The sequence below is a fragment of the Corythoichthys intestinalis genome, chromosome 12 (assembly GCF_030265065.1).
Source record: "Corythoichthys intestinalis isolate RoL2023-P3 chromosome 12, ASM3026506v1, whole genome shotgun sequence".
NCBI lineage: Eukaryota > Metazoa > Chordata > Actinopteri > Syngnathiformes > Syngnathidae > Corythoichthys > Corythoichthys intestinalis.
In genome coordinates, this window is record NC_080406.1 from 21,110,367 (window position 1) to 21,135,455 (window position 25,089).

Sequence of the window (25,089 nt, forward strand, 5' to 3'; positions counted from 1 at the left end):
CCAAAATGCTGCCAAACATCGGATCTGTATGACGTTGAAACCGACAGGCCGCCTCCGTAAGCTTCTGTGTTTACTCACGAGCAATGGTCCTCGTGCACCACAGCTCCCGCACATAAGGCAGTTTGGGGGAGGAGTGGAGGGGGGCTGCTAGCGGGGAGGAGCCTTCTCATAGCTTTATTTACAAGGCAAAGATGCGCCGAACATTATAGTGAAGTAAGACCACAAAAAAAGTTTTGGGAGCTTGTTCAATTGAATCGAATATTTATGCATATTGAATCGAAGAGGGCGTATCGAACGGTTCAATATAAAACCGAGTATTGTTGCATCCTTAATGATATCGCAATATATTGCAACCCCCCAAAAATTGGATTGATAGTTATAATCCAGCTCTACTATTGCTTTGGTTAGAGAAAATGTAAAACTGAAGTCATGAGCAGAATTGCAGAAGTAAATCGGAAGTACCTCTGAAACTTGTCTATAGGAATCAATTCCATTTCAACTGGGTGGGAAGTCTGGTATTGAGCAGTGTTGTTAATAACGGCGTTACAATATAACGGCGTTACTAACGGCGTTATTTTTTTCAGTAGTGGGTAATCTAATTAATTACTTTTCTCATCTTGGCAACGCCGTTACCGTTACTGAGGACGGAAAGGCATGCGTTACTATGCGTTACTATAGTGGTCGAAAAGTCTGAGGGAGACTGACTCACCGAGACGACAGAGCAGAGCAGGAGTGTGGAGGAGGCAAGAAAGTTGTGACGCCGAACAAACGCGATGCTAGGTAGCTCCAATAATACATGGTGTTGCCGATAGCCTTCAAACTACACCCGCATGTTATGGTAGATATGGTAGACATGGTAGATATGGTAGATATCACATGTACTGTATATAGATATAACTAGATGCAAAATGGCAGACATGGCACTAAATGCGTTAGTAGACAGCCGCCATCTTGAAGCAGTAGACTTTTTAGGATGGCTCTGTTGTAGAGAACCTTCCTAGCAAACCTAAGTAACTTTTTATATAAAATACTTCTAAATCGGCAAAATATTGACTTGAATCTATCTTTAAATGATGAAACAGTTTTAAAACTTTCATATGTCGAAAGTAGAGAGAAGGGAACTAATGCAATAATGGGAGCAATTCTAACAACTTTTAACAGTTGATTCAGGGTAAAGAGTAAATTAGGGTAAAGAATTGGGCTCGGGCCAATTGTACCGAAAACCTTCACAAAAAAATTCACATAGTGTGGCCAATGTTTTTTTTTTTTTTTTTTTTTAATTGAGGGAAAAAAAAAAGTAATTATCACCAATTACTTTGCCAAGTAACTAATTACTCTTACATTCAGGTAATTGAGTTACTAACGCAATTACTTTTTGGGAGAAGTAATTTGTAACTATAATTAATTACTTTTTTTCAGTAAGATTAACAACACTGGTATTGAGTGATCACGTTTCACTGCCATCGACGGGACGGCGATAGGCTTCAAATGGCGTACCGCACGCAGGCTATTTTTAGACCGTGACGTTGCATCGTAAAGCGGAAGTAAAGCCGAAGTGGGACATTATAGACCCGCCCTCGCATAGGCCCCACGTAAAAAGTGCTACTTTTCGCCGGTAATCTTTCAAAAACGAACATGGCGATCACGCATTGCTTTTTTGGAACTTGTAGAAACGACTCTAGACATTACGACCATGAAGGATGTTTTCTTCATACGTTCCCGGAAACCAAAAACTCGGGAGGAAAAAATGTGCAAACCGAATCAACATGCGCGGACTTTAACACCAGCTCGGCGAATCCATTCACGTTTCATATGCAGTAAACATTATGTTGGGTTGGCATGGTCTTTCAGAGGACAAAGAGGTAAGCCATTTTTATATTTTTACTTTATTTTTTTTAGCGTAACGTTGTGCCGTACTGCTTCTGTCTGACAATGAATGACCTGAAAAAACTACAATGGTATCTGACTGCCACTGTTACCGTTTCTGTTATATATATATATAAAAAAAAAAACTTTAGTAAGGGGGAAGTGTAAATAAATTATAGGATTAAGATGTGTTATCAATGAAAAAATTTAAAGTGTTCGTTGGCTGTCACTGAGTAGCATTTGCGACCGCTACACAAAGCTAACTAAATTACCCCCAAGAACGGTAAGAGACGTAGGACAACCAGAGGATATATAAGAAAGACAGGGCTGATGGTAAAGGATAGCTTGTTGAAACCGGAGAATGTCATTGTCAGTCGCGTCGATTAAAAAAAAGCTAAAGCTATGCTTAGGTCGGCTCGTTTTTTTTCGTCTTTTTTAGCCTTCGACGCTAAAGCCATCTCTTTAACTGAACATTTTTATGTTCTTCCACATCTATGCCAGTCAATTTGGCACCAGGCACATCATTTTCGGAGAGAATTGGTAGGTTTAGCGCTGTAAACATCTCCTTCGTACACGATTTCCATTCATTTCCTATTAGGGACAAATGGTGGCTTGTCCTTGCATAGCAACCGTAGCTAATGCCATGAATATTGATGAGCGGAAGTGACGTGTTGCTTGCTGTACGCCATTGGGATATGAGTCCAATCCATTTTTTCCTACCCTGTCAAAATAATTGGACGTCTATCACCGTAAATGACAGGCAATTATTCAATACTGAAAAATAAAAATGAAATATGTTAAAAGAAAATAAATAATTAATCGCAGGAATTTCTTCAGAGGCTTTATTTTTTAAATTTGACGCCTCTACTTCCTGTTTGCACCTATTCTAACTTGACGGTACCTTCGGGCTATTTTTGTCCAATCACAGTTATGCTGCGTCTGGAACGTGGGTAACCACTTGCAGTGATAGTCTACTACTTGAAGCACTGTCTCGTGAAGTGAGAGTGGGGCATAAGAAGTTCATGGCATGACGATAACGTCGGATAGCAGTTCGGTAATGTAGAATAAATTCATACCTCGACATTTCTGTGATTTACTACTACGAACAACGTCGCGGTTACGTCTGGTGTAAGATTTGTAGCATGCCACGAAGGCAGCTAACCACTAAGTTGAGAAGAAATTTGAACTTAAGACCCAATAGTCACCCAGTCAATGAGATAGTTTCAAGTCCTTCACCTTTTTGAGGATGTTTAGGTGTTTCAGGAACCTACGGGGCAGTAAGAGGGTCCTGGTGTTCGTGTTCGTAGCTTCTGTCATTTGGCTGATAGTGGACATAGCTGTCCTCCGTGTCTCCATCGGCGACGTCAACAATCGGCTTGCGAAGGAAAGAGCGTTCCGGGATCTGAGGCGGGCCATTGAGAAGGGAATAAACATGAACAAAGGTAAAGACATGAAGAATGGCACTCAAAAAAACACGGCGAAACACTCGGAGGAAGACGAAGACTATGAGGAAGACGAAGACTCGGAGGAAGACACGGACGGTTTGATTGATAAACCTGTTAGACGTTTCAGAGTGCATACGAAAAAGGAGCATGTAATTGAGAAGAACAACATTCAAGGAGATAAGATTGACATTAAACTACCTGCCGTTGCTGGAAAAGTACCTGTGGATTTGCTTGACAGTGATGCATCACTATTAAAAAATAACACCATAAAGAAAGACTCCATTGCACTAATCAAACCTGTGAAAACTCCAAATTCAAGCATTAAAGGATTTAATAAACCCCAGCCTGCGAAGGAAGAACTTTCCATGAAGGAGGAGAAACAAATTGAAAAACTTCTCATTCAAGAAAAAAACAAAAAATCTTTAGAGAAGGAGCAGAAAGAAACTGAAAAACTTCTCATCCAAGAAACAAACAAAAAATCTTTATTGAAGGAGGAAAAACAAACTGAAAAACTTCTCATTCAAGAAACAAACAAAAAATCATTAGAGAAGGAAGAGAAACAAATTGAAAAACTTCTCATTCAAGAAACAAACAAAAAATTTTTAGTGAAGGAGGAGAAACCAATTGGAGAGAAGTTGAAGCAATCAGAAACAGTCCATGTGAATAAGGCAGGGGTTCACCAGGTTCTTTCACTCGACGTGACCGCTGCCCCAAGAGATCCCGGCGCCGTCGGCCAGTTCGGCCAGGCGGCGATAGTTTCCACTGAGGAAGAGGCGCAAGTAAAGCTGAGGTGGGATGAGGGCCATTTTAACGTCTACTTGAGCGAAAAGATCCCAGTGGACCGCGCCATTCCCGACACTAGGCCTCAGACGTGAGTCGCTCACACGACCGCACTCTACACTAACTAAAAATCTTGACACGTGTCAGGTGGCCTAATCCTTTCCTTACAGCTGCACTCGAGACATGGTCCACGATGACCTGCCGTCCACCAGTGTGATCTTCTGCTTCGTGGACGAAGTGTGGTCCACCCTGCTGCGCTCTGTTCACAGCGTCCTCAATCGATCGCCACCGCACCTCCTCAAAGAGATCATCCTTGTGGATGACTTCAGCCAAAAAGGTAAAGGGGCATTTTGCCTTTCCAAAGATAGCGAGGCCTAGTTTAGATTCAGTCACTGCCAACCCTCCCGGTAAAATGTGATTTGACATCTATTGCAGCCATTGAGTTGAGTCCTGCCGCACACTGAGTGTTGTGGTGGAACCTGATTAAATCACAATATCTTTCACGCAATCAAGTTTTAAGTGGGTTTTATTAAATTTTGGGATTCATTTTACTTTCAGACTACCTAAAAGATGATCTTGACAAGTACATGGCTAACTTCCCAAAAGTCCGAATCCTTCGCTTGAAGGAGCGTCAAGGTCTTATCAGGGCACGGATGGTTGGAGCAGCTGCTGCTAAAGGTACCGTGCGTAAACCTATGTTGATCTTAAGGGTACAGAGATCCCTCGCCAATTTGCGCTCCGAAATTTTTGAGTTACGGTATTCGTGGATTTTTGAGGTACTGTATAAGGTTCCCTTGATACCTGTGCATTGTGTCATCATCATAGTGCACAGGTGTTTCTTTATCATCATCATCATTGTCAGTCAAGGAAGGAGACGCTGGAGTCTAATGTGTTATTTTATTTTAATATGTTAAGATATATGTATGTATATATGCACAAATCATTGTGGTTATATATGCACATATATATATATACACACACACACAGTGGGGCAAATAAGTATTTAGTCAACCACCAATTGTGCAAGTTCTTTTACTTGGAAAAGATTAGAGATGCCTGTAATTGTCAACATGGGTAAACCTCAACCATGAGAGACAGAATGTGGGGAAAAAAAACAGAAAATCACATCGTTCCATTTTTAAAGAATTTATTTTTAAATTAAAGTGGTAAATAAGTATTTGGTCACCTACAAACAAGCAAGATTTCTTGCTGTCAAAGAGGTCTAACTTATTCTAACGATGCTCCACCCGTTACCTGTATTAATGGCACCTGTTTTAACTCATTATCGGTATAAAAGACACCTATCCACAATCTCAGTCAGTCACACTCCAAACTCCACTATGGCCAAGACCAAAGAGCTGTCGAAGGACACCAGAGACAAAATTGTAGACCTGCACCAGGCTGGGAAGACTGAATCTGCAATGGGTAAAACGCTTGGTGTAAAGAAATCAACTGTGGGAGCAATTATTAGAAAATGAAAGACATACAACACCACTGATAATCTCCCTCGACCTGGGGCTCCATGCAAGATCTCACCCCGTGGTGTCAAAATGATAACAAGAACGGTGAGCAAAAGTCCCAGAACCACACGGGGGGACCTAGTGAATGACCTACAGAGAGCTGGGACCACAGTAACAAAGGCTACTATCAGTAACACAATGCGCCGCCATGGACTCAAATCCTGCACTGCCAGACGTGTCCCCCTGCTGAAGAAAGTACACGTCCAAGCCCGTCAGCGGTTCACTAGAGAGCATTTGGATGATCCAGAAGAGGACTGGGAGAATGTGTTATGGTCAGATGAAACCAAAATAGAACTTTTTGGTAGAAACACAGGTTCTCGTGTTTGGAGGAGAAAGAATACTGAATTGCATCTGAGGAACACCATACCCACTGTGAAGCATGGGGGTGGAAACATCATGCTTTGGGGCTGTTTTTCTGCAAAGGGACCAGGACGACTGATCTGTGTAAAGGAAAGAATGAAAGGGGCCATGTATCGAAAGATTTTGAGTGAAAATCTTCCATCAGCAAGGGTATTGAAGATGAGACGTGGCTGGGTCTTTCAGCATGACAATGATCCCAAACACACAGCCAGGGCAACAAAGGAGTGGCTTCGTAAGAAGCATTTCAAGGTTCTGGAGTGGCCTAGCCAGTCTCCAGATCTAAATCTAATAGAAAATCTGTGGAGGGAGTTAAAAGTCCGTGTTGCCCAACGACAGCCCCAAAACATCACTGCTCTAGAGGGGATCTGCATGGAGGAATGGGCCAAAATGCCAGCAACAGTGCGTGAGAAGCTTGTGAAGAGTTACAGAAAACGTTTGGCCTCCGTTATTTCCAACAAAGGGTACATAACAAAATATTGAGATGAACATTTGGTATTGACCAAATACTTTTTTTCCACCATGATGTGCAAATAAAGTCTTTAAAAATCAAACAATGTGATTTTCTGTTTTTTTTTTCCACATTCTGTCTCCCATGGTTGAGGTTTACCCATGTTGACAATTACAGGCCTCTGTAATATTTTCAAGTGAGACAACTTGCACAATTAGTGGTTGACTAAATACTTATTTGCCCCACTGTATATATATAAAATCATAGTTATTACATTTCTTGTGCTTAAAAAACATTTCTTAAAAAAAAAAATCATGGCATATTGTACATGTTTTATTTTTATTTTGTAAATATTCTGGGTATAATACAGCTATCACTGTATTTTACAAACACTTGGCAACGGCCATTTCACACCTTTTTTTTTTTTTTTTTTTTTTTTTAAACTCTGTTGCCAGTGACACCAAATTCATTTAAACCGGAAAAGCTGGAAGTGAATGATTACACTGTCGCCGTCAAGGGCAGCCAATTAGATGAGTAACTGCATTATTGTCGATTTTAACTGTACAAGTTTTTAATCAATTGTTGTCAAAATATTTTTTGTTAATTAGTCCTCACAAAATTTCCATCCTACATTTAGAGTAATTGCAAACATGTATCTTGTACTGTACCTGTTAAAATTGTGCAAACAAGGAATTTCTTTTTTCAAGTTTTTAATTAGTGGTGCACAATAATACATTTTTCAACTGATACCGATAACCGATAATTCCCTCCTTGTTCCAACCGATAATGTCAAGCCGATAATTCTATTAAAAAATTTATGTAAAATGTGAACAAGTAGTAAATTCCAACATCTAAATACAGATTGTCTGACATTGTGTCATGTTAAACTTTTGGCAACAATTACTTAGAGTAAATACCTAAGTTGCTCCAAAAAAAAAAAAACATTACTACACTGCAAAAACACCTCCTTAAAACTAGTTAAAGTCCCTTGTTTTCAGTGTAAATCTATTGGAAATAAGTTAAATTATCTGCCAGCGCTTCAAGTATATTTCACTCAGATTTCTTGAAGAAAAGTAGCTAGCTGAAATTAGGTTTAACAGCCTTATTTTAAGCAGTAAATTATTCTACTTAATCCTAAAAAAAACTTGTCAGAAATATTCTTTATTCAAGAATAGGTATGGTTCAAAATATTATTTGAAAGCATTTATTTCTTGATTTAGGTGAATTTTATTTATTTTTTTTTTTGGCTGTATGGGCTTAATAAGAACAAATGGCAATATTTACTTCAAGTAAGTGGAATAATCTGGCGCATTCTTCTGTTAACTTGTCTTTAACACGCAAAACAAGGTGGGGAAAATTATTTGACTAGATTTAAGAAGAACTGATTAAGACGTCATCAATTTACAGCGTACTGAATGCATAGCTGGCTGACTCCTTTGTGAGTGTGGTTTGGTCATGTTGAAATTATCATCTAACCACTGTGCCGTCATGATAAGTATACTTACTTGACATCACTTGTCCAAATGTCTGTTGTGATCGGCATGTTTTTCGCGAAGAATGGTGGTCGTATGAACTGCATTATTTTTTGTCCGGGGCTTGGGCTCTCTGGTCACTTTGGTAAAAAAAAAAAAAAAAACGTCTCTCGTCCGGCATCTCCTCCCGCCTGTGCCCTTCAGTTAGCGGGCCGCCAAATTAGCACCCGCGCAGGACCTCTGTCTGGCAGTGGTGCTTGATGAGTTGAACCGGAGTGGCGGCGGCAGCAGCTAGGTTCTTACCGGATATCCGCCTGCCCCGGCCGGCTCGCCGTGGTGTGTTCGGGGCCTGGCTCTGCTCCGGACGGAGGCGCGCGCTTCACGTCCCGCACCGCACGCCATGGGGGAACGCTTGAGAAACCGGGGTGTTTGCCGAAGGTCCCGGCAGGCCGCCGCCCTGGACCAGCCAGAGCCAAGGGCTCCGTCGGAAGACGGCTACTTGTCGACAATCGGTCTCGTGAGCGTGTTTAGCCTTAGATGGAGTTTACCACCCGCTTTGGGCTGCATTCCCAAACAACCCGACTCCGGGAAGGCCGCAGCGTCTCTCCATCATTTCAGACCCTGTAGCTTAGTTTGGTTCATGTGTGTTAATGGTGTTGAATGAGGGCGCTTTCTTTCCTCCTCGTGGAACTTCTGCAGTGGATGCTTGGCAGATGGCGTGAGCGTCGTTTGTTTCACACACTGAAAAATCAACCCACGCTAGTGACAGTCTAGAGCACAGGTGTCAAACCGGTCTTCAAAGGGCCGCAGTGGGTGCTGGATTTCATTCCAAACAAACAAGATGAATACCTTTTCACCAATCTGGTGTTTTACAAGCGTAATCAGTTGATTGCAGTCGGGTTCTGCTTATTTGAGCAGAAACCTCATTGGTTGAACTGTCTGTGCTGGATCTGTTGGAACAAAGACCAGGACCCACTGCGGCCCTTTGTGGAATCGGTTTGACACCACTGGTCTAGAGCCACCATGATTTCACCTCAACCCTGTTGTGTAACTCTGCCTCCTCTAGGACCCCACACTCTTCAACCCCTCCTCCCTCAGGGGCCTCAGAGAGAAGAGGGGTTGAGGAGGCAGCGATGCAGAAGTGGACAAAACTGCTTTGGTTGCGCACATTTGGAGGCTAAATCAAGTATATAATTATCGGATTGCATTATCGGTTGAATTTTTTTTAAATCTAGATTTTCTGTGTGACGACATAATTGCTATTATCGGCCGTTAATTATCGGTAACTGATATTATCGTGCATCTTTATTTTTAATACTGTTGTTAAAATATGAGTGGTCAAATATGCTTGCCTTATAGAAATATATTTTTTATTACAATTCTTTACATATTACACTTTGTGAAAGAGGCTAATTGTGTTTCAAACGAGGACACTAATTGCGAACAATTAAATGAATATAATGTCGATTTGTGTCTGTGAACAACTTTCACCATTACATAATGAAGGACTACATTTGTGCAACAAATATTAGAGGACTGTTGATAATGCTAGGTGTGTGTGGACCAAATTAAAGAAGGAAGTGGACCCAAGTTAAATATTTTTCCCACAGCTGCTGTCGATGTTTGAGGCACAATAAAATAACTGCTGTATCCGTCGAATGTAAACATAGCCGCATATACTGTTCTCGTGGGGTTATTTTAGTAACTGACATTTGGTGTAACAGGATGTTTGCTCTGCTCTCAGGTGAGGTCCTCACCTTCCTTGACTCGCACGTTGAATGCAACGTTGGCTGGCTGGAGCCTCTGCTGGAACGCATTTACCTGAACCGCAAGATGGTGCCCTGTCCGGTCATTGAAGTCATCAGCGACCAGGACATGAGGTGATACTGTAGATCCATCTCCTTACTTAAGTGAAATCAGTTTTTATTTGTTGATAACCAGACCCCACCTTTTAGAGCCATAGAGGTGTGACAATATATCGAAATGGTGATACTTTCTATATTGAAAGGTTATCAATATGCTCCGCCAAGAATCGATATATATTGTTTTAAAAAGGTGTCGCTGCTAAACACAAAAACAAGGAACCAACTGGTTTCTTGCAGAATTTTCCACTAGAATAGTGTACCGTATTCTCCACACTTTAAGGCGCATCTTCAATCAATGGCCTATTTTAAAACTTTTTTCATATAAAGGCATACCTGTCAACCCGAGGCCGTTGGCAATCTTACAAATAGGGACGTATGCCTTTACAAATTGGTAACTAATCTTACAACATTGTATATAGTGTTTAACATGAAACAAAAATAAAACTAAATTTTTAAAATAATATGAATTTATTGGTAATATTGTAACATATAACCTGGTGCAATCAAAGAACAATCAATATCTTCAGCTACATCATGATTACTAAAATTTAACAGTGAATTTTGTGATAATTGTATGTAACACTTTTGGCAATTTCTATCATGTCTTTTGATGGCTGCGCTTCAGCCCGCAATTCAGTTTGACTTGAAGGTAGTTCGTTAGTGTGTCCAATTATAAATTAGAAAGGTCAATTGGTAAAATGAACTTACCGATGCAATCTTTGAGTCGGGGAACATTTCTTTTGCTAATTCTGAGAAGTGATTAGCAATAGTTGCAGGCAAATTGCGTTCGGCAACAAATTGGCAGAATAAAATCTCCGCTTTCGTCACTTTTCATTCTGCAGAATTAATCTTTATGACCAGTGTTGCTAATCTTACTTTTAAAAGGTAATTAATTATAGTTACAAATTACTTCTCCCAAAAAGTAATTGAGTTAGTAACTCAGTTACCTGAATGTAAGAGTAATTAGTTACTTGGCAAAGGAACTGGTGTTACCTTTCAGGTTTTTTTTTTTTTTTATTTAAAAAAAAAAAAAACATATTAACCTTTGCTATGTTTGGAAGTCATTTAATGTTGTGAATCAACTGTTAAAGTTGTTAAAATTGCTCCCGTTTTTGCATTAGTTCCCTTCTGTCTGCTTTCGACATGTGAACGTTTTAAAACTGTTTCATCATTTAAAGATGGATTCAAGTCAAGATTTTGCCGATTTAGGAGTATTTTAGATAAAAAGTTACTTAGGTTCGCTAGGAAGGTTCACTACAACAGAGCCTTTCAGAGAGGTCTACTGCTTTAAAATGGCAGCTGTTTACTAACGCCGCCGAGTCTGTCATTTCGCATGTATTTCTGTATGCATGTGATATCTAGATTGTAGGCTGTCGGCTACAGTCAGGAAATATTGGAGCCACCTAGCCTAGCATCGCGTTTGCTACAGTGTCAGAACAAACACTCTTCTCTCTCCGTGTCCCTGACTTTTCTCGCGTCACTCAACCAACGTAGTAACGCATAGTAACGCACATTCTCGTTGCCGAAATGGTGACAAAATCCGAACGGAGAAAAAAAACCCGTAATGCAAGAAAAATGTAAACATTTTGAACGTAGGCATACACATTTAAAAATCAGTGCTCACTTGTGCAAATTACGCTGAAACCGTACAATTTGACAGGTATGTAAAAGGGTGCGCCGCATTATTAAAGGGGAGTAGTAGGGGTTGGGGTTGTGTTATGCATCCACTAGATGGAGCTGCGCTAAAGGGAATGTCATGCCATGATTAGCCAGTATTGAGCTAGATGAAGATGCGCCTTTTATTGCGGAAAGTACGGGATGTTAACTCACTGACTGCCATTGATGCCTAGCGCATTCACAGCTAGTCTTCCCGGTTTTGGGGGCATTTACAGGCCACTTTCCAGTTGATATTGAGTCACTTCCCATGTTAATTAACAAGAAATGAACTGTAAATGCAGCAAAATCAACAGAAAAACAACAGCAAAGGACCTGAAATGCCTCCTAAATAACTCATTGGATTCCATTGACGGCCATAGACGTCTTATATGTTAGAAGAAGGGATGGCAACCTCCCGGTTCAAATGGATTGGAAGTCTACTATTGTTAAACTCATTTCAATTCATAGCGGAAGGATGAAAAGAGCTTGTTTTTCTATTTATTAGTTGTGCCGTATTATAATTATAGTATATAATAATATATAGTGTACATATATAATTATAATTCTTGACCCATGTGTCGATAATTGTTGTATTACCACGTTCTGAGATAATCATTATCGTGAGACCTGTATCGCAAATCATATTGTATCCTGAGCTACTCAGAGGTTCCCATCCAAGTCAAATTTGTTCAGTCAAATGTGAGGATAGTAACCACAAGTAAACAGAAATGATAACTGACCTGCAAGTTATTGTGTTTCATAATTAGAATCAAATTTTATTCACTGCTCTTCCATTTTGCCTTAGTTATAAGCTGGTTGACAATTTCCAGAGAGGTGTTTTCAACTGGCCTCTAGTGTTCGCCTGGAACGCCCTCTCAGACGACTACGTGAAGAAGAACAATATGACTGTGGCCGATCCTATCAGGTAGATTTTCGCACTCTGCTCTTTTTTGATTTGTTTCATAGCTATCATTCACCTTGATTAGTTTTCAACTTACAGATGTCCCGTAATGGCTGGAGGCCTTTTCTCCATTGATAAAAAATACTTCTATGAACTTGGCGCCTATGATCCAGGACTGGAAGTTTGGGGTGGGGAGAACATGGAGATTTCCTTCAAGGTAGTGCACAAATCTTTTGGAAAATGATTATTTCAATTTTTTCCTCGCTCTCAATGCTATTATAAAGGACATTCGTGGTCAGGCCCTGTCCCTCTCCCCAAGAATAGTCACGGGAAGAGGGACAACAGGAAAGATTAGGGTATGACAGGGCAGGGTGAGTGTGAAAGTAGCACTAATGCTGTACAGCAGGCACATTAAGACAAAGTGTATTAAGACTAATCACTGGTGAGAATTACTTAGTTGTCACCCAGTGTTTCGAGTGATGCCTTATGCCTATATCATTATTATTATTGTATAGGTGACCAATTCATACGAGAGAGAAAGTAAGAGAAAGTTAACTTTTTTTTAATATACCGTTAATTTCTAAAAAAGTAATAAACTTATCATGTAACTGGTTTTCTTCCTTTTTTCCTTGCCTGTTTTTATTTTGATTTAAAAATAATAAGAATCATTTAAAAATGAAAGGGTAAATTATTCATCATTAATTCTTTAATTGCCATTGACGGCACTAGACGTCCAATCCATTTAGACTTGGAGGGATGGCTGCCAGCCTCTGCAAGTCAATATAGGTCAGATGTTTAGCGCCGTCAATGGCAGCTAATGAGTTGGGTGAGTTTCCTATAAAGGGTTAATTAGAGGAATTAGATTTTTTCAGATTTTTTGATGGAATCATTGATATATTAAATTTAATAAATATTCAATTGTGACTGCTTCAGTTGAAACATAAATCTGCCTCACTAACCAACATTACGTCTAATCTTTACCACTATTAATTACGATTTGGCGACAAGCAAACTGAGTGTCATTACCTACAAACTTAACCCCACCATATTCACTGCACAAAGTTATTGTGTTTCATAATTAAAATCAAATTTTATTCACTGCTCTTCCATTTTGCCTTAGTTATAAGGTGGTTGACAATTTCCAGAGAGGAAATTGAAGAATTTCCGCATTCACGAAATGTCATTATAATAGCATTATAATGGACTAAAGAATATCTATACAGTAATACTTCTAAATACGAAATTAATATGTTCTGGAATTAGTTTCGTAAATTGAAAATTCTGTAAGTAGAGACGCGTTCTTCTTGTAAATGCCTAATCTGTTCCAAGCACCCTAAAATTCAGACATAAATCTTTTATAATGCATCAAAATATGTTCCAACTACATGTTACAATTAGATTATTGCACAATAAACAAGAAATCAGAGTTGTGCATAATGTAAAAAAAACAAGAATAGAGTAAATAATAAAAGTTAATACACTCGTGTAAAGCTGTAGGAACACGAAGGGCGAATGAAGAAGACGTAGGGATACATACGTACCAGGGATGCAACGATACAGTTAAGTCACGGTTCGGTACGATTTTTGATACGAGGGACACTATTTTCGATTCAATTTATTTAATGCTGTGAAACAAAAAATACTAGTGTTATTTTTTTTTTCAATGTTTGTTTTTATTTTGCTAACAAGCAAAAATAACAATGCCATCATATAAACATGAATTTTAGTGTATAGTATTTATGTGCTTACTTCTTTCTGATCTAAAGAAATTTTGTATAAAAGTGCTCAGAACAATCTTTACTGTTTTTTAAAGTGAGGCGGAGCACACTGTTGATTGCTACAGCTCTCTTAGCAGCTAGGTTTACCACATGGAGCAAAATATCCTGTTTGTGGTCCAAGTCCATCTGTGTCACGTACTGAATTAACATTGGTTGCAACGTTATCTATAGTCACTGGTATCGATTGAGTTGGCCTGCTTAACTTCCATTCATTCACGTCCGTTTTTAATTCATCAATGTAGTGTATGGACTACGTGTCCCATGAGCACTCTTGGCTCACGCAGCCAATGGCATGGGATCTAACGTAGCACATCTAGGTTAATATTTGATTATATCTAGTGTGTGCGTGAGTGTCGTCGGAGCATTAAACAAGTTAAGAAACGACACAGAAGTCACGTCTGCTCATTACTGCACAACACCAGCATATGATAATCGACTTTCATAAACAGGACGAGTTTGAAGTACAGTGCTCTTAATTTGCCACTCATTGTACAGCAGATGTTATGTGCCATAAATTCTCAATGTGCACGAAGATATAAACCCACCGACACAACCAAGGGCAAAATAGGGCTCTGCCCCCCTACCCCCCACACACGGAGCCCTGATCTCAACATGATGCAGTCAATCTGGAATTAAGAGACACACATAACTAAAATATCATTATCCCGCCCAGTTTGGAGGAGGAGGGGTGGGGGACTGCTAGCGGGGAGGAGCCCTTTTTTTCTGTTTTTGTCAACGCGCAGTGGAGAGCTTGGCCTGCGCGCCGGACATTTTAGCAGGAGCAAAAAAAAAAGGTCGGAAAATACATTTTGGGAGCTTTTCATTTGGATCGAATGTTTTTGCGAATTGAATCAAATACCCGTATCGAACGGTTCAATATAAAACAGTATTGTTGCATCCTTGATACGTACACATAAAGTAGAGGTCCCTCTTAGTCAAGTGGATGCCAGGAATGCTAGGCAATAGCCAGTGGCAGAGCAGCTATAAGTATGTTATGTTCAGTAAACTCTGGGAGCTGCGAGTACCAGCCATACTGTATTTTTGCCTTTCGTATCCTGAAATTTCTTTCACAACAAGAGGCAATACTTTCCCATTGAAGTGTGTCTTAATCTGAAAATTCTGTATGTAGAGACGTTCATACACTACCGTTCAAAAGTTTGGTGTCCAAGCGACCCCAAACCTTTGAACCGTAGTGTATCATATGGGGTTTTTCATTATGTACACTACGGTTCAAAAGTTTGTGGTCGCTTTGACCCCAAACTTTTGAACAGTAGTGTAAGTAGAGGTACTACTGTACAGATAAGTTCGAATGAGTTTGCCGTGGAATATTAACACCTACGCATTTACTGCCTGAATAGATTTGGATGTGCGGGGGCGAAATCGAGATCATCCCCTGCTCCCGAGTGGGACACATTTTCCGTGGACAGAACCCGTACGATTTTCCCAATGACCGGCACAAGACGGTGGAGCGCAACTTGGCCAGGGTGGCCGAAGTTTGGCTAGACGAGTACAAGGATCTTTTTTACGGCCATGGCTACAATCATCTGCTGAACCAAAATACAAACTTGGGCGACCTAACTGAGCAGATCAAGCTGAGGAATAAGCTTAAATGCAAGAGCTTCAAGTGGTACCTGGACAACGTGTATCCAGAGTTAGAGGCTCCATTAGTTAAAGCCGAGGGCCTGGTATGTTCCTCCGCTTGCCAGTCTGCAGTATTAAAGTTTAAATCTGAGTTGTAACGATTTTCCTGTTTCACGCAGGTCCTCAATCGGGGCTTAAGAAAATGTCTTTCTGTGCTGAATGAAAGTCTGGTCTTTGAGTTGTGTGATCTCACCAAGCAGGTAGCTTTTTTTGTTTGTTTGTTTGTTTGTAAATTACTGCTTAAATTTACCTACATTTTTGTCAGTTCCCATGGAAGTCTGAAAATTCCTGGCATGTTGCCCACACCCCGCTCAAAAATACTACCCGGCGTCTTCTCTTTGACCTTACAGAATCAGCACTTTAACTACACTTGGTTGTTGCACATCCGCCAGCAGGATATGTGTGTCGAATATAATATAGCTACAAACACCATCCATTTACAGCCATGTGACCGCTCCCTCGTCACACTACACTGGCTCCACAAGTCCTCCGAGTTAAAACAGGTAGGTTGCACTTAGGGTGTGCCGCATACTCTGTACCTTATTTTTTGTCGGCGGAGGACACGACTTTCCAGCTAAACTGGATGATTGATGGTCAATCCCTTCCATATTTGTCAAACGTTTGCATAAAATTTAAACTAAGGATTAAGGCGTGGCCTTTATTGTATTTATTGTTATTATTATTTGATAATTTAGTGTATTTATTAGCGGTCGACCGATATATTGGGCCAGTATATGGACTTCTTTCCAATATCGCCACTGGCCGATTAACAAAATTGAAAAAAAAGCCGATATAAAGATTTTTGATTAGGCATCTGTTTGGGCAACTGTGGCTGCCGCTGATGGTAGAACCCCGGAAGGACCCTGCAGCAGCTTGAAGGCAGGCTACTACAGGAAGCTTCATGCTTTCCTGTTATGTAAATATTGTACGATTTTTTTTTTTTTTTTTTTAATCTTGCATAGGGCTGCAACTAACAACTGTTTTCCAAATCAATTAATCGGCAATTAAACTAATCACTTAATCGGATAAATGTCACTTCTTTCAATTACCTATATAATTTACATGGAAGTTATTTTTGGCACGTTGTAAGTAGCAATGAAGACAAAATGGATGAGTTTTTTTGTTTCAACTGTATCAATTATCAAATTCGTTGGCAATTTATTAATCGATGAGTCATTGCAGCCTTATTAAGAAGCTGGTTTAGTGGTAAGTCAGAAAATTGGCAAAAATGTGAATTGTTGTTTTCCTAAGTAAAAGCAGATTTTTGTTCATGTCCTACTTTGACTTAACAAAAATGTAATGAAGAAATCTGATATTTAAAACTGAGAAGTTACATATGTTATAAATTTTAAGAATTTAGACAGGTTTAAGGTAAATAATTTGCTAATCGATTAGTTGTTGATTAATGGGTTTAATTGTTGCACCTCTAATCTTTCATGAGAGAATATGGAATGTTCGTTTATCCTTTTTAGGTGTTTACTGAGTTTTCCTTACACTCTTAATGTATCTTGTACCGTTAGCGTAGCATTCGCGTTAGCATTAGCGTTGACATGGCAAGCATCTGCTTAAACTCTCACTTGCTTAAATCTTGTCATGTCTTCCTGGTGGGTTTAAGTATTTGAAAATAATGTACTGTTCTTGCTGAGTGTGCATAATAATAAAAAGAAGTGCTGCGTTTGTTGGTTTGGTAGCATTTGACTAATCCTTCGAGTCTCAGGTCATTGTAAATTTGAAGCTGTTGAAGCAATTTTTTTTTTTTAATTGCCTTTCATCATCTATCTGCTTTAAAAAGAAAGTATTTCGGCAATCGGCTGAAAAGGTTTTAGATAACTGCATTGGCATTTCAAAATCCCAAATCGGTCAACCTCTAGTATTTATAGTGATTACTCATTTTAACTTGGAGTACTGATAACAACTTTTCTGCTACTAATGTGCATTACTGATCAAAGGTTCATTCAGCAACACTCACAAACTGTTTCTGTTGTTTTTGCCTAGCCTGATCTATTAACTGTCGAACACACCTCCAAACTAGTGTGCCTGGAAGTACATCAGAAAACTAAACGGCTTCATCTCGCCGCCTGTACCAAAGGTAACCTCTTCCAGCAGTGGGAATTCACAAACTACTACACTAAATAACGTGTACTGGTGGTAAACGTGCACTAGAACTTGCCTTCAGCAAAGCCGTTTGAGATTTTATTTACGTTTCATTGAGTGGAATCCTTGCAGCTCACACTACACACTTTCCAAGAAGGGTTGGTAAATTTGTTTTCAACATGTTGTAAAAAGAACTTACTGACCACTTTTTGACATACAAGGTTTCCGCCCAATGAATATGATACCCTTGATATCCATCTTCAGGTCCATCTTACAGAACATTCTTTGTCCAATTGAATATTTACGGTAATCAGAAAATTGGCTGTCATACTACCGTACTAATCATATTTTTCTCTTTACTTGTGCCACTTGTGTCCTAGCTAGTATAAAATTAAACAAGTAAACTATTATGCTGTACTAGTGAGACTACTTGGTGTAATAGGCCCCATTAATAGGTTCCTGGACCTGACTAGTACCATCAAAATGCCTCCTACTTGTTCAACTTAACTAACAACATGCATTTTGTCCTACTTGTGTGCAGAAATATCAGACAGTAGTGGGGAAAAAGATTACTTATAAGGCAAAGTTGTTCTAGTAGTGTGCCCTAGTTCTCCTACTACTATGCTCAATTGTTTACAAGTGCGATCGAATGGTGTACTATTAGCACAAGGGACTAAAGATGGATTGTGAGTGAGTGAGTGATGTAAAGCAGGGACTGGAAATGTGCAATGTTTTCATGACCTTTTATACAAATTTTATGACTCCATTGTTGCCATTGTTTCATTACACTTACACCCCAAAGTGCCTGAGTGGGACAGTTTTACATGTTTCTATAAGCTCCATTGGTTATGTACACACTGAAAATTTACTATGCACCCGGTTTGCATCCTGTGAATATTTCGGACTAAATAATGATAATTGCACACTAGATGTTTAGAATGTTTGGTAAGAGCCATGATGACATTTTTTTAAAACGTGGTTTACTTGAAACTTATTTTCAATGCTGCTTCATAGTGGTGAATGTGGTCTCTTTTTACAAATGTGTTTCTGTCACTAGAGGGAGGTGTTTGCCTGACACAATAAGAAAAAAAAAGTTCTCTTAACTGCAATCGCTAACAGGTGGGGAAAAAGAGGGAATGTTTTGAAAATTGTACAAATAAAATGACCAGAGATGAAGATTAAATAGCAGTTATGTATTTATTTCACATTTGCAGCATCTCCTATTTAGTGTTCATGCAAATGTATGAGTCCATGAAGCAAGTGTTTCCTAAATGCATCTTGGGTGTTGAGCCCACCTGGTGACAGGGTACAAAAAAATATTTTTATTGGCAATCTGTACCCACAGGTTGGTAATCTGTACACATAGATTACTAAACACTGTGAGCCTGTACACATAGTTTACTAATCTGTAGGTACAGATTATGTATGAAAAATATTATTTTCAATCCTATCTTGATTAAAAAAAATTAACTGAGAAATTTTATAAGTATCATGTGTTTTTTGTTTGTTTGTTTTTTACAAGAATTTAGTTGGGATAGAATTCCAAAACACTGCACACACACTAAAAGCTCTTTTTAAAAAAAAAAAACACACACACACACACAAAAAAACACTTTTTAAAGCAACATTATTTGAAAAATTGGCACCAAAAAGGCAAATTATAAAGTCAATGGTTGAAAATCTGAAAATCTTTGTGTTAAGCACAAGGGCGAGATATCGGGATAGATTGTAAAGGTGCGGAAATATGTGACATTTTATATTTTGAGAACTTTATTTGTGTTTTTGACATATTCTCTGCTGTTGGATTTTTTTCCCTGTCAGCTGTTATCCAACTGATTAGTACTAAGCATAAAAGAAGGTCCTGCCCAGTTTTTGTGTGAAACTCAGGTTTGTAAACCAATGTAATAACTAACAGATGCCTTTAGATGGCAGAGTTGCATCACTCTTGAGTTCAAATCAGCACAGATTTTGAGTATAAGACAAAGATTAAGCGGCAAATAATGCCTTGTCACGTCGATGATGAGTGTAAGAAATGGTAACATGATGAAAGTCAGAGCGCTGTAGGCACCTGACACATGAACAGTTTGTATATGTAATCAATAGGCCTTGTAAGAAAGACGACTGCCATGTCAAAAAAGCCACTGATGTTCTACTCTAGTCGAGACACACGGTTAGTCAGCCTTACTTGCCTTGTAATTCAATTCTACCATCAAAGTCTTGTAGTCTTTTTTTGTTGTTGTTATCTAGTTTGTGTCACTGATATTTCATTACACTATTTGTGTTAAAGTCACTGTTATATGGAGGACATGGAGTGCAAAAATTAAATAAATAAACAGATTATTAAATGTCATTAAAATGCTTCAATTTTAATTATTCGATTTATTTTTATTATTTATTTTATTTCAATTTTTATATATTGCACTTTTTATTTATTTCTATTTTTTTTCCAATTTTTATTTAATTCAACATTTTTTCCCAATATATATTTATCTGAACATTACATAATTTCAACATTTATTTATTTTAATTATTATTTATTTATTTATTCCAATATTTATTTCAACATTTATTTATTTCCCTTCTTATTTATTTCACTCTCTCACTCCTGTTCCCCTTGTACCGCATGAAATAATTATATCTGTCATTGGCATATCAAAAACTGTGGGCGGGCATGTACTAGGTGGGGTTTGAGTTGAGCAAGTCAAGCTACGTAGCTCTGGAGTCGAGGTATTGCTCCTTCCTTCCCAATATGGCAGCGATCGCTGAGGTTATGCATGAGCTTTCTCGGGATTTAGACTTAGAACACGTTGACCCAGGAAATTCGGACTCCGAGCATGTGGCTTACAAAAACAGCGGTTTATCACAATAGGGAGATAACACATAAAAATCTAGATAAAGAAATAAATGTTGTAATAAATATACATTGGGATAAATAAATAAAATGTTGAAATTAAAAAAAAAAAAAAAGACCATACATTGAGGTAAAAAAACTGAAATTAATATACATTGAGATAAAAATTGAAATAAATATTGAAATAGATAAATATTGAAATTGAAGCATTTTAATGACACATTTAATAATTTGTTTATTTAATTTTTGTACTCCTGGTCCTCCATACTGTTCTGCTCAACATGTTTTTGGTCAGAAACTGGTGTTGTCATGTCATGTGCTGCTTCTGCTTGTGAACTGTTTTCTAGTGAAAGAAGAGTCCACTTTCCTTTGGTGTTTATATTTTCACAGTGCATTATTTTTGTCTATCTTGAAAGATCAGTCGAAACACTTTTTTTTTTTTTTTTTTTTTAAAGTGTCGGTGAATTACTTCATTTTGTGCAGAATCTATTACATTATCTTGATGGGACATAAGTATGTTATCACTATAAGTGAAATTTAGAACCAGATGTGAAAATCGGTCACTTTCTGCATCCCACACCATTTTTACTATTACAAATTCATCATGATATACTCAAACTCCTCTATCTTCTTGCGTGTGTTCCCTCGCCGAATCTTGCGGTAGGATACGGAGCTGTACTTGGTTGGGGTAAGGTGGTTGAAGGATTCCTGATCTCCGAGGGTGTCGGAGGACTTCTTTGGGAGAGGTAGAGTAGAATAGCCAGGAACGGGGTCCAATGGTAACACATCAAGATGGCCTACGGCGCCGTCCTTATCTGACTCTGAGCCGGAGCTCGGCTGGGATGGGTCGCTCTCCTCATCGGGTGTCTCAAATGGTGGTGCCTGTCCATTCTTCTCCTCAGATAGTGGATCTTCTTACAAGTCAGGAAAGGAGATAGAATGAATGGTCATTGTTTTTACATTATTTTTTCACAAATCTGGTCCAACTGCAGAGGTCTGAGGACAAATAACATTCACTGATATGCATCCTGTTCACTAAGTAATTCACACCCTTTAGTCACCAGTTCCCTAAATTTATATCATGTACCCTCAATTTGCCAATCTGATCCCTGAGTTTCCGAATCTGTTCCTTTATATACGGCAGCCTGACAATATTGAATTCCTCTAATATCAATCTAATCTTGACAAGAGGCAAACCTGTGCACTAGAGGGGGAAAATTGATAAGGAAAAACATGTCACTAGTAGCAGAAAGAAATGTCACTTCAATACAATTTTCTTGAAAGTAGCATATATGCTTACCTTCTGAGGTTTGACTCAGCTGAGGTCTTTCTTGCTTGCCTTTAAGAGAGCAGTGAAAAGCTGAAGGATCAATCACAGGTGTCCCATGGGAGTCGCTATCTTGTACACTTTCTTCAATATGCATTCCTTCGCATGCATTTTCGGCTTCATTCCCAACAGTCTCCCTGCGTTGCTCAAAACAGAACACACCGGCTCCACCTATGATTCCGAAATGCCAATAAATTTCAGAACTTGAAAACCCTCCATTCAAATGATTGAAATTAATAGAAGGGACGATTAAACCTGGAATTTACTAAATTTAAAATCTGTGTCGTATCTCAAGCTAGGGCGTAGGTTTGCATAGGGACGTTAGGGACATAACACTACCAACTTTAAGGATGCTCAAATTGTCCCCACCAACTTTTAAGCAGCCTTATATGCATTATATAATTAGTTCAGTTATAGAGGTAATTTAGATTGTCTTCCGATATGTTGTAGGGAGAGAATTGACCCTACCATTATTAAGTGAATTACTTTCAAACTTACATTTACCCCTTTTCAAAATGCACGTTTGATTGGCTGATGACTTGACCCACCTCCAGACACACATGTGCATGCTCACACTAACACAGCCCCTACATAAATACATGTTGAAAACATGCCGCCTCCTCTGCCCCCTTCGAAGACGGGGGATATTAGGAGGTTTTTTTTTTCGGCCAGCAGCAGGTATTGTAAGTAATTTAAAAAGATGCCAATGTTGTGGAGGTAGGCAACACACCACTAATTTTGCTACTGAAAGTCCGACCTGCATCAGAATGAGCATAATGTTAAACTGTGTGAACTTGCTAACAGGCAAAACTCGAGTAGGAAGCTGCTTATAGAGAAGTGTCCTTCTGTTTGTGTTTTCTACTGTTAATGTTAATTGAACTGTGAGAAATATAGTGAACTCTGCTGGAAACTATAGAACAAGGAAAACATTAGTAAGAAGCTGTTGAGAGAGGGGTGCTTCATAACCTGATAAGTTGCTCAAACAAAACAACACCAAACATAATTATAATTAACTATGTACATTTAAAAAAAATAATTTGGATGCCGCGTGCTACCACTAGCGTTGTGATTGACTGGTTGATCGTGAATCACGTAATGAGCACTGCTGATTTAGCATATCAATTCATTAGGTTCATATTTGTAAGAAATATACCGATAATCCCCCTTCACCCAATCAGTTTGGTTTTATTAATGTCCCGTCCCAAGTAAAAAGTGTACATGCAGGTTATGCCGTTATATCGTCCCTACCAATGTTGAGATCAAAACTACGCCCTTGTTCTCAAGGCACATCTTTATCTGCTAATTCAGTGTTTTTTTAACTCGTGTGCCATGAGAGATCATCAGGTGTGCCGTGAGAAATTATCCAATTTCGCAATTTTTTATTCTTTGTTTACATCATCGGGTGGGGTTCCAGTAGGAAGGAAGGAGTAGGTAGAAAGTTCTCTGTCGTGTGCAGATGAGCGAAGTATTGCTCATGTCGCATTGAAGAACGGCTCTGATTTCTCATCCGCAAAGTGTACTCCTGCACATCTACTGTACATCATTTGATTTGGCTCGTCAATTGTCGATATACACGAAGGTGTCCTTTCCATTATATCCATATGTGACGACCGTCAATCCTCCCCCCGTGTTTTATTCCAACACATTGTCTAGGATAGCAAGGTTGCTGATGGCTAGAAATCCGATCAGTTCTTGAACACGACATGAGCAGCTCTCCAACAGCACCATGGTGGCAAGCAAGCTTAAACGTCATCTCCAAACGAAACACCCGTCGCTTCAAAACAATTCGATGGACTATTTTGTTCGCCTTCGTGAAAACACAAGGAAACCAGCAGCTTTTGTAAGGATAAACTACAAAGGCAAATGAGAAAGCCCTCAAAGCCAGTTACCATGTTGCTGAACTTTTTGGTATATTCAAAAAGTCCCACACTGTGGCAGAGACATTAATACTACCTGCCTGCAAAGTCATTGTCAGCAAGATGCTCGGCCCTGATGCGGTTAAAGACATTGCTGAAGTCCCCGTCTGATCATTCTGAGCTTTTCAAGCCTAACTGCTATTAAAAAAATAATAATAATAAAAACAAAGATAGACTGAGAGCTGTTCAAGAAGATTCCAGTCAGGATATCGGCTTTGTGTTCATCTAAACAGGCTCAAGTTTCAAACCGAGTAAGTATAATTACTAATAAATTATTTCATGACTAAATATACTGTACAGGAGTAATTTTGGAACATTTTTAGTTTGTGGTGTGCTGCGAGATCTTTTTCCAATGTAAAAACGTGCCGTGACTCAGAAAAGGTTGGATAAATTAGGACCATGTTTTTCAATCTTAAATTTGAACGGAAATGTATTGACAATTTGAGCGAAATTGACCAAAAACTAATTTTATTTGGAAATCCTCTGGTAATGGACTAGTAATTTTCAGCTTAGCTTTTTCTGGAAATTTATCAAACATTACTATAAATTTACTTAACATTACCTAGCAATTTACTGAACATTTGTACAAACCTGGCTGTTATTTTGTAGGAAGTGTAACAAGCATTTTTTTCTCGAAAATTACCAGATATTTTCTGGAAATGTATTGAACATTTCCTATTAAATTGCAGGAAATATCTCCAGAATTACCCATTTTCCACCCCTATTTGCAACCCTTTAATCTGCACGTGCCTGAATCATGAGATCCGTTGGCCTCTCTGCGCTCCCCAGCTAGGTCTTCGTCACTGTAGAACACCGAATCGTCTCCTTCCTCGACAGACCATATGTCTCTTTCCTCTGGTTCCGAGTTGCATAGCTTAGACTCTGGGGCAAATCCACAAATGATCTCGAGTACCTGCGACGCCATTACTACTTCCTCCTCCCCTTCATGATCTGCTGGGTTTGAAAACATCGGGCTCTCCTGCATCTCCATTTTGAGAATGTTTTGATTTTTTCACTCGTTGACTCAGAAACTTAACATCCTTAGGCTTGGCTTTCCGTGATAAATGAGCAAGGCTACTCTTGTCTTGCAAATTGTCCGGAAATTGTCCATCTAGAACTTGAAGTTGGTCGTGCAAGGTCAAGCTTGGCAGTCCTCTCCCCGATGTAGT

The 25,089-nt window shown here is 39.0% G+C and overlaps 2 protein-coding genes across 3 annotated transcripts; one reads left to right on the top strand and one right to left on the bottom strand.

Annotated features, from left to right (window-relative positions):
- Positions 1-2,794: 2,794 nt before the first annotated feature.
- LOC130927496 (polypeptide N-acetylgalactosaminyltransferase 5) lies at positions 2,795-19,193 on the top strand. The gene is made up of 10 exons (XM_057853379.1): positions 2,795-4,182; positions 4,262-4,428; positions 4,650-4,769; positions 9,636-9,771; positions 12,218-12,337; positions 12,413-12,530; positions 15,450-15,776; positions 15,852-15,932; positions 16,083-16,235; positions 17,728-19,193. The coding sequence occupies exons 1-10, from the start codon at positions 3,113-3,115 to the stop codon at positions 17,866-17,868; spliced, it is 2,433 nt and encodes an 810-aa protein (XP_057709362.1). The 5' UTR covers positions 2,795-3,112; the 3' UTR covers positions 17,869-19,193.
- Positions 19,005-25,089, bottom strand: LOC130927497 (ermin-like). 2 transcript variants are annotated; one of them, XM_057853381.1, is made up of 3 exons: positions 24,671-25,089; positions 21,978-22,175; positions 19,005-21,588 (listed from the first exon to the last, which is right to left on the bottom strand). In XM_057853381.1, the coding sequence occupies exons 1-3, from the start codon at positions 24,909-24,911 to the stop codon at positions 21,269-21,271; spliced, it is 759 nt and encodes a 252-aa protein (XP_057709364.1). In that variant the 5' UTR covers positions 24,912-25,089; the 3' UTR covers positions 19,005-21,268. The 2 variants fall into 2 exon arrangements, with proteins under 2 accessions (XP_057709364.1, XP_057709363.1); XM_057853380.1 differs by having other exon boundaries at positions 19,005-21,591.

What these genes read in the sequence shown, in the direction of transcription:
- LOC130927496 (XM_057853379.1), top strand. Translation starts at nt 3,113, where the DNA reads ATGTTTAGGTGTTTCAGGAACCTACGGGGCAGTAAGAGGGTCCTGGTG. An exon ending in ATCAGCGACCAGGACATGAG is followed by an intron (nt 9,772 to 12,217) that starts GTGATACTGTAG and finishes ATTTTGCCTTAG; the next exon opens with TTATAAGCTGGTTGACAATT. An exon ending in AGTCCTCCGAGTTAAAACAG is followed by an intron (nt 16,236 to 17,727) that starts GTAGGTTGCACT and finishes GTTTTTGCCTAG; the next exon opens with CCTGATCTATTAACTGTCGA.
- LOC130927497 (XM_057853380.1), bottom strand. Translation starts at nt 24,911, where the DNA reads ATGGAGATGCAGGAGAGCCCGATGTTTTCAAACCCAGCAGATCATGAA. An exon ending in CAACGGATCTCATGATTCAG is followed by an intron (nt 22,176 to 24,670) that starts GCACGTGCAGAT and finishes TCGGAATCATAG; the next exon opens with GTGGAGCCGGTGTGTTCTGT. An exon ending in GCTGAGTCAAACCTCAGAAG is followed by an intron (nt 21,592 to 21,977) that starts GTAAGCATATAT and finishes CTGACTTGTAAG; the next exon opens with AAGATCCACTATCTGAGGAG.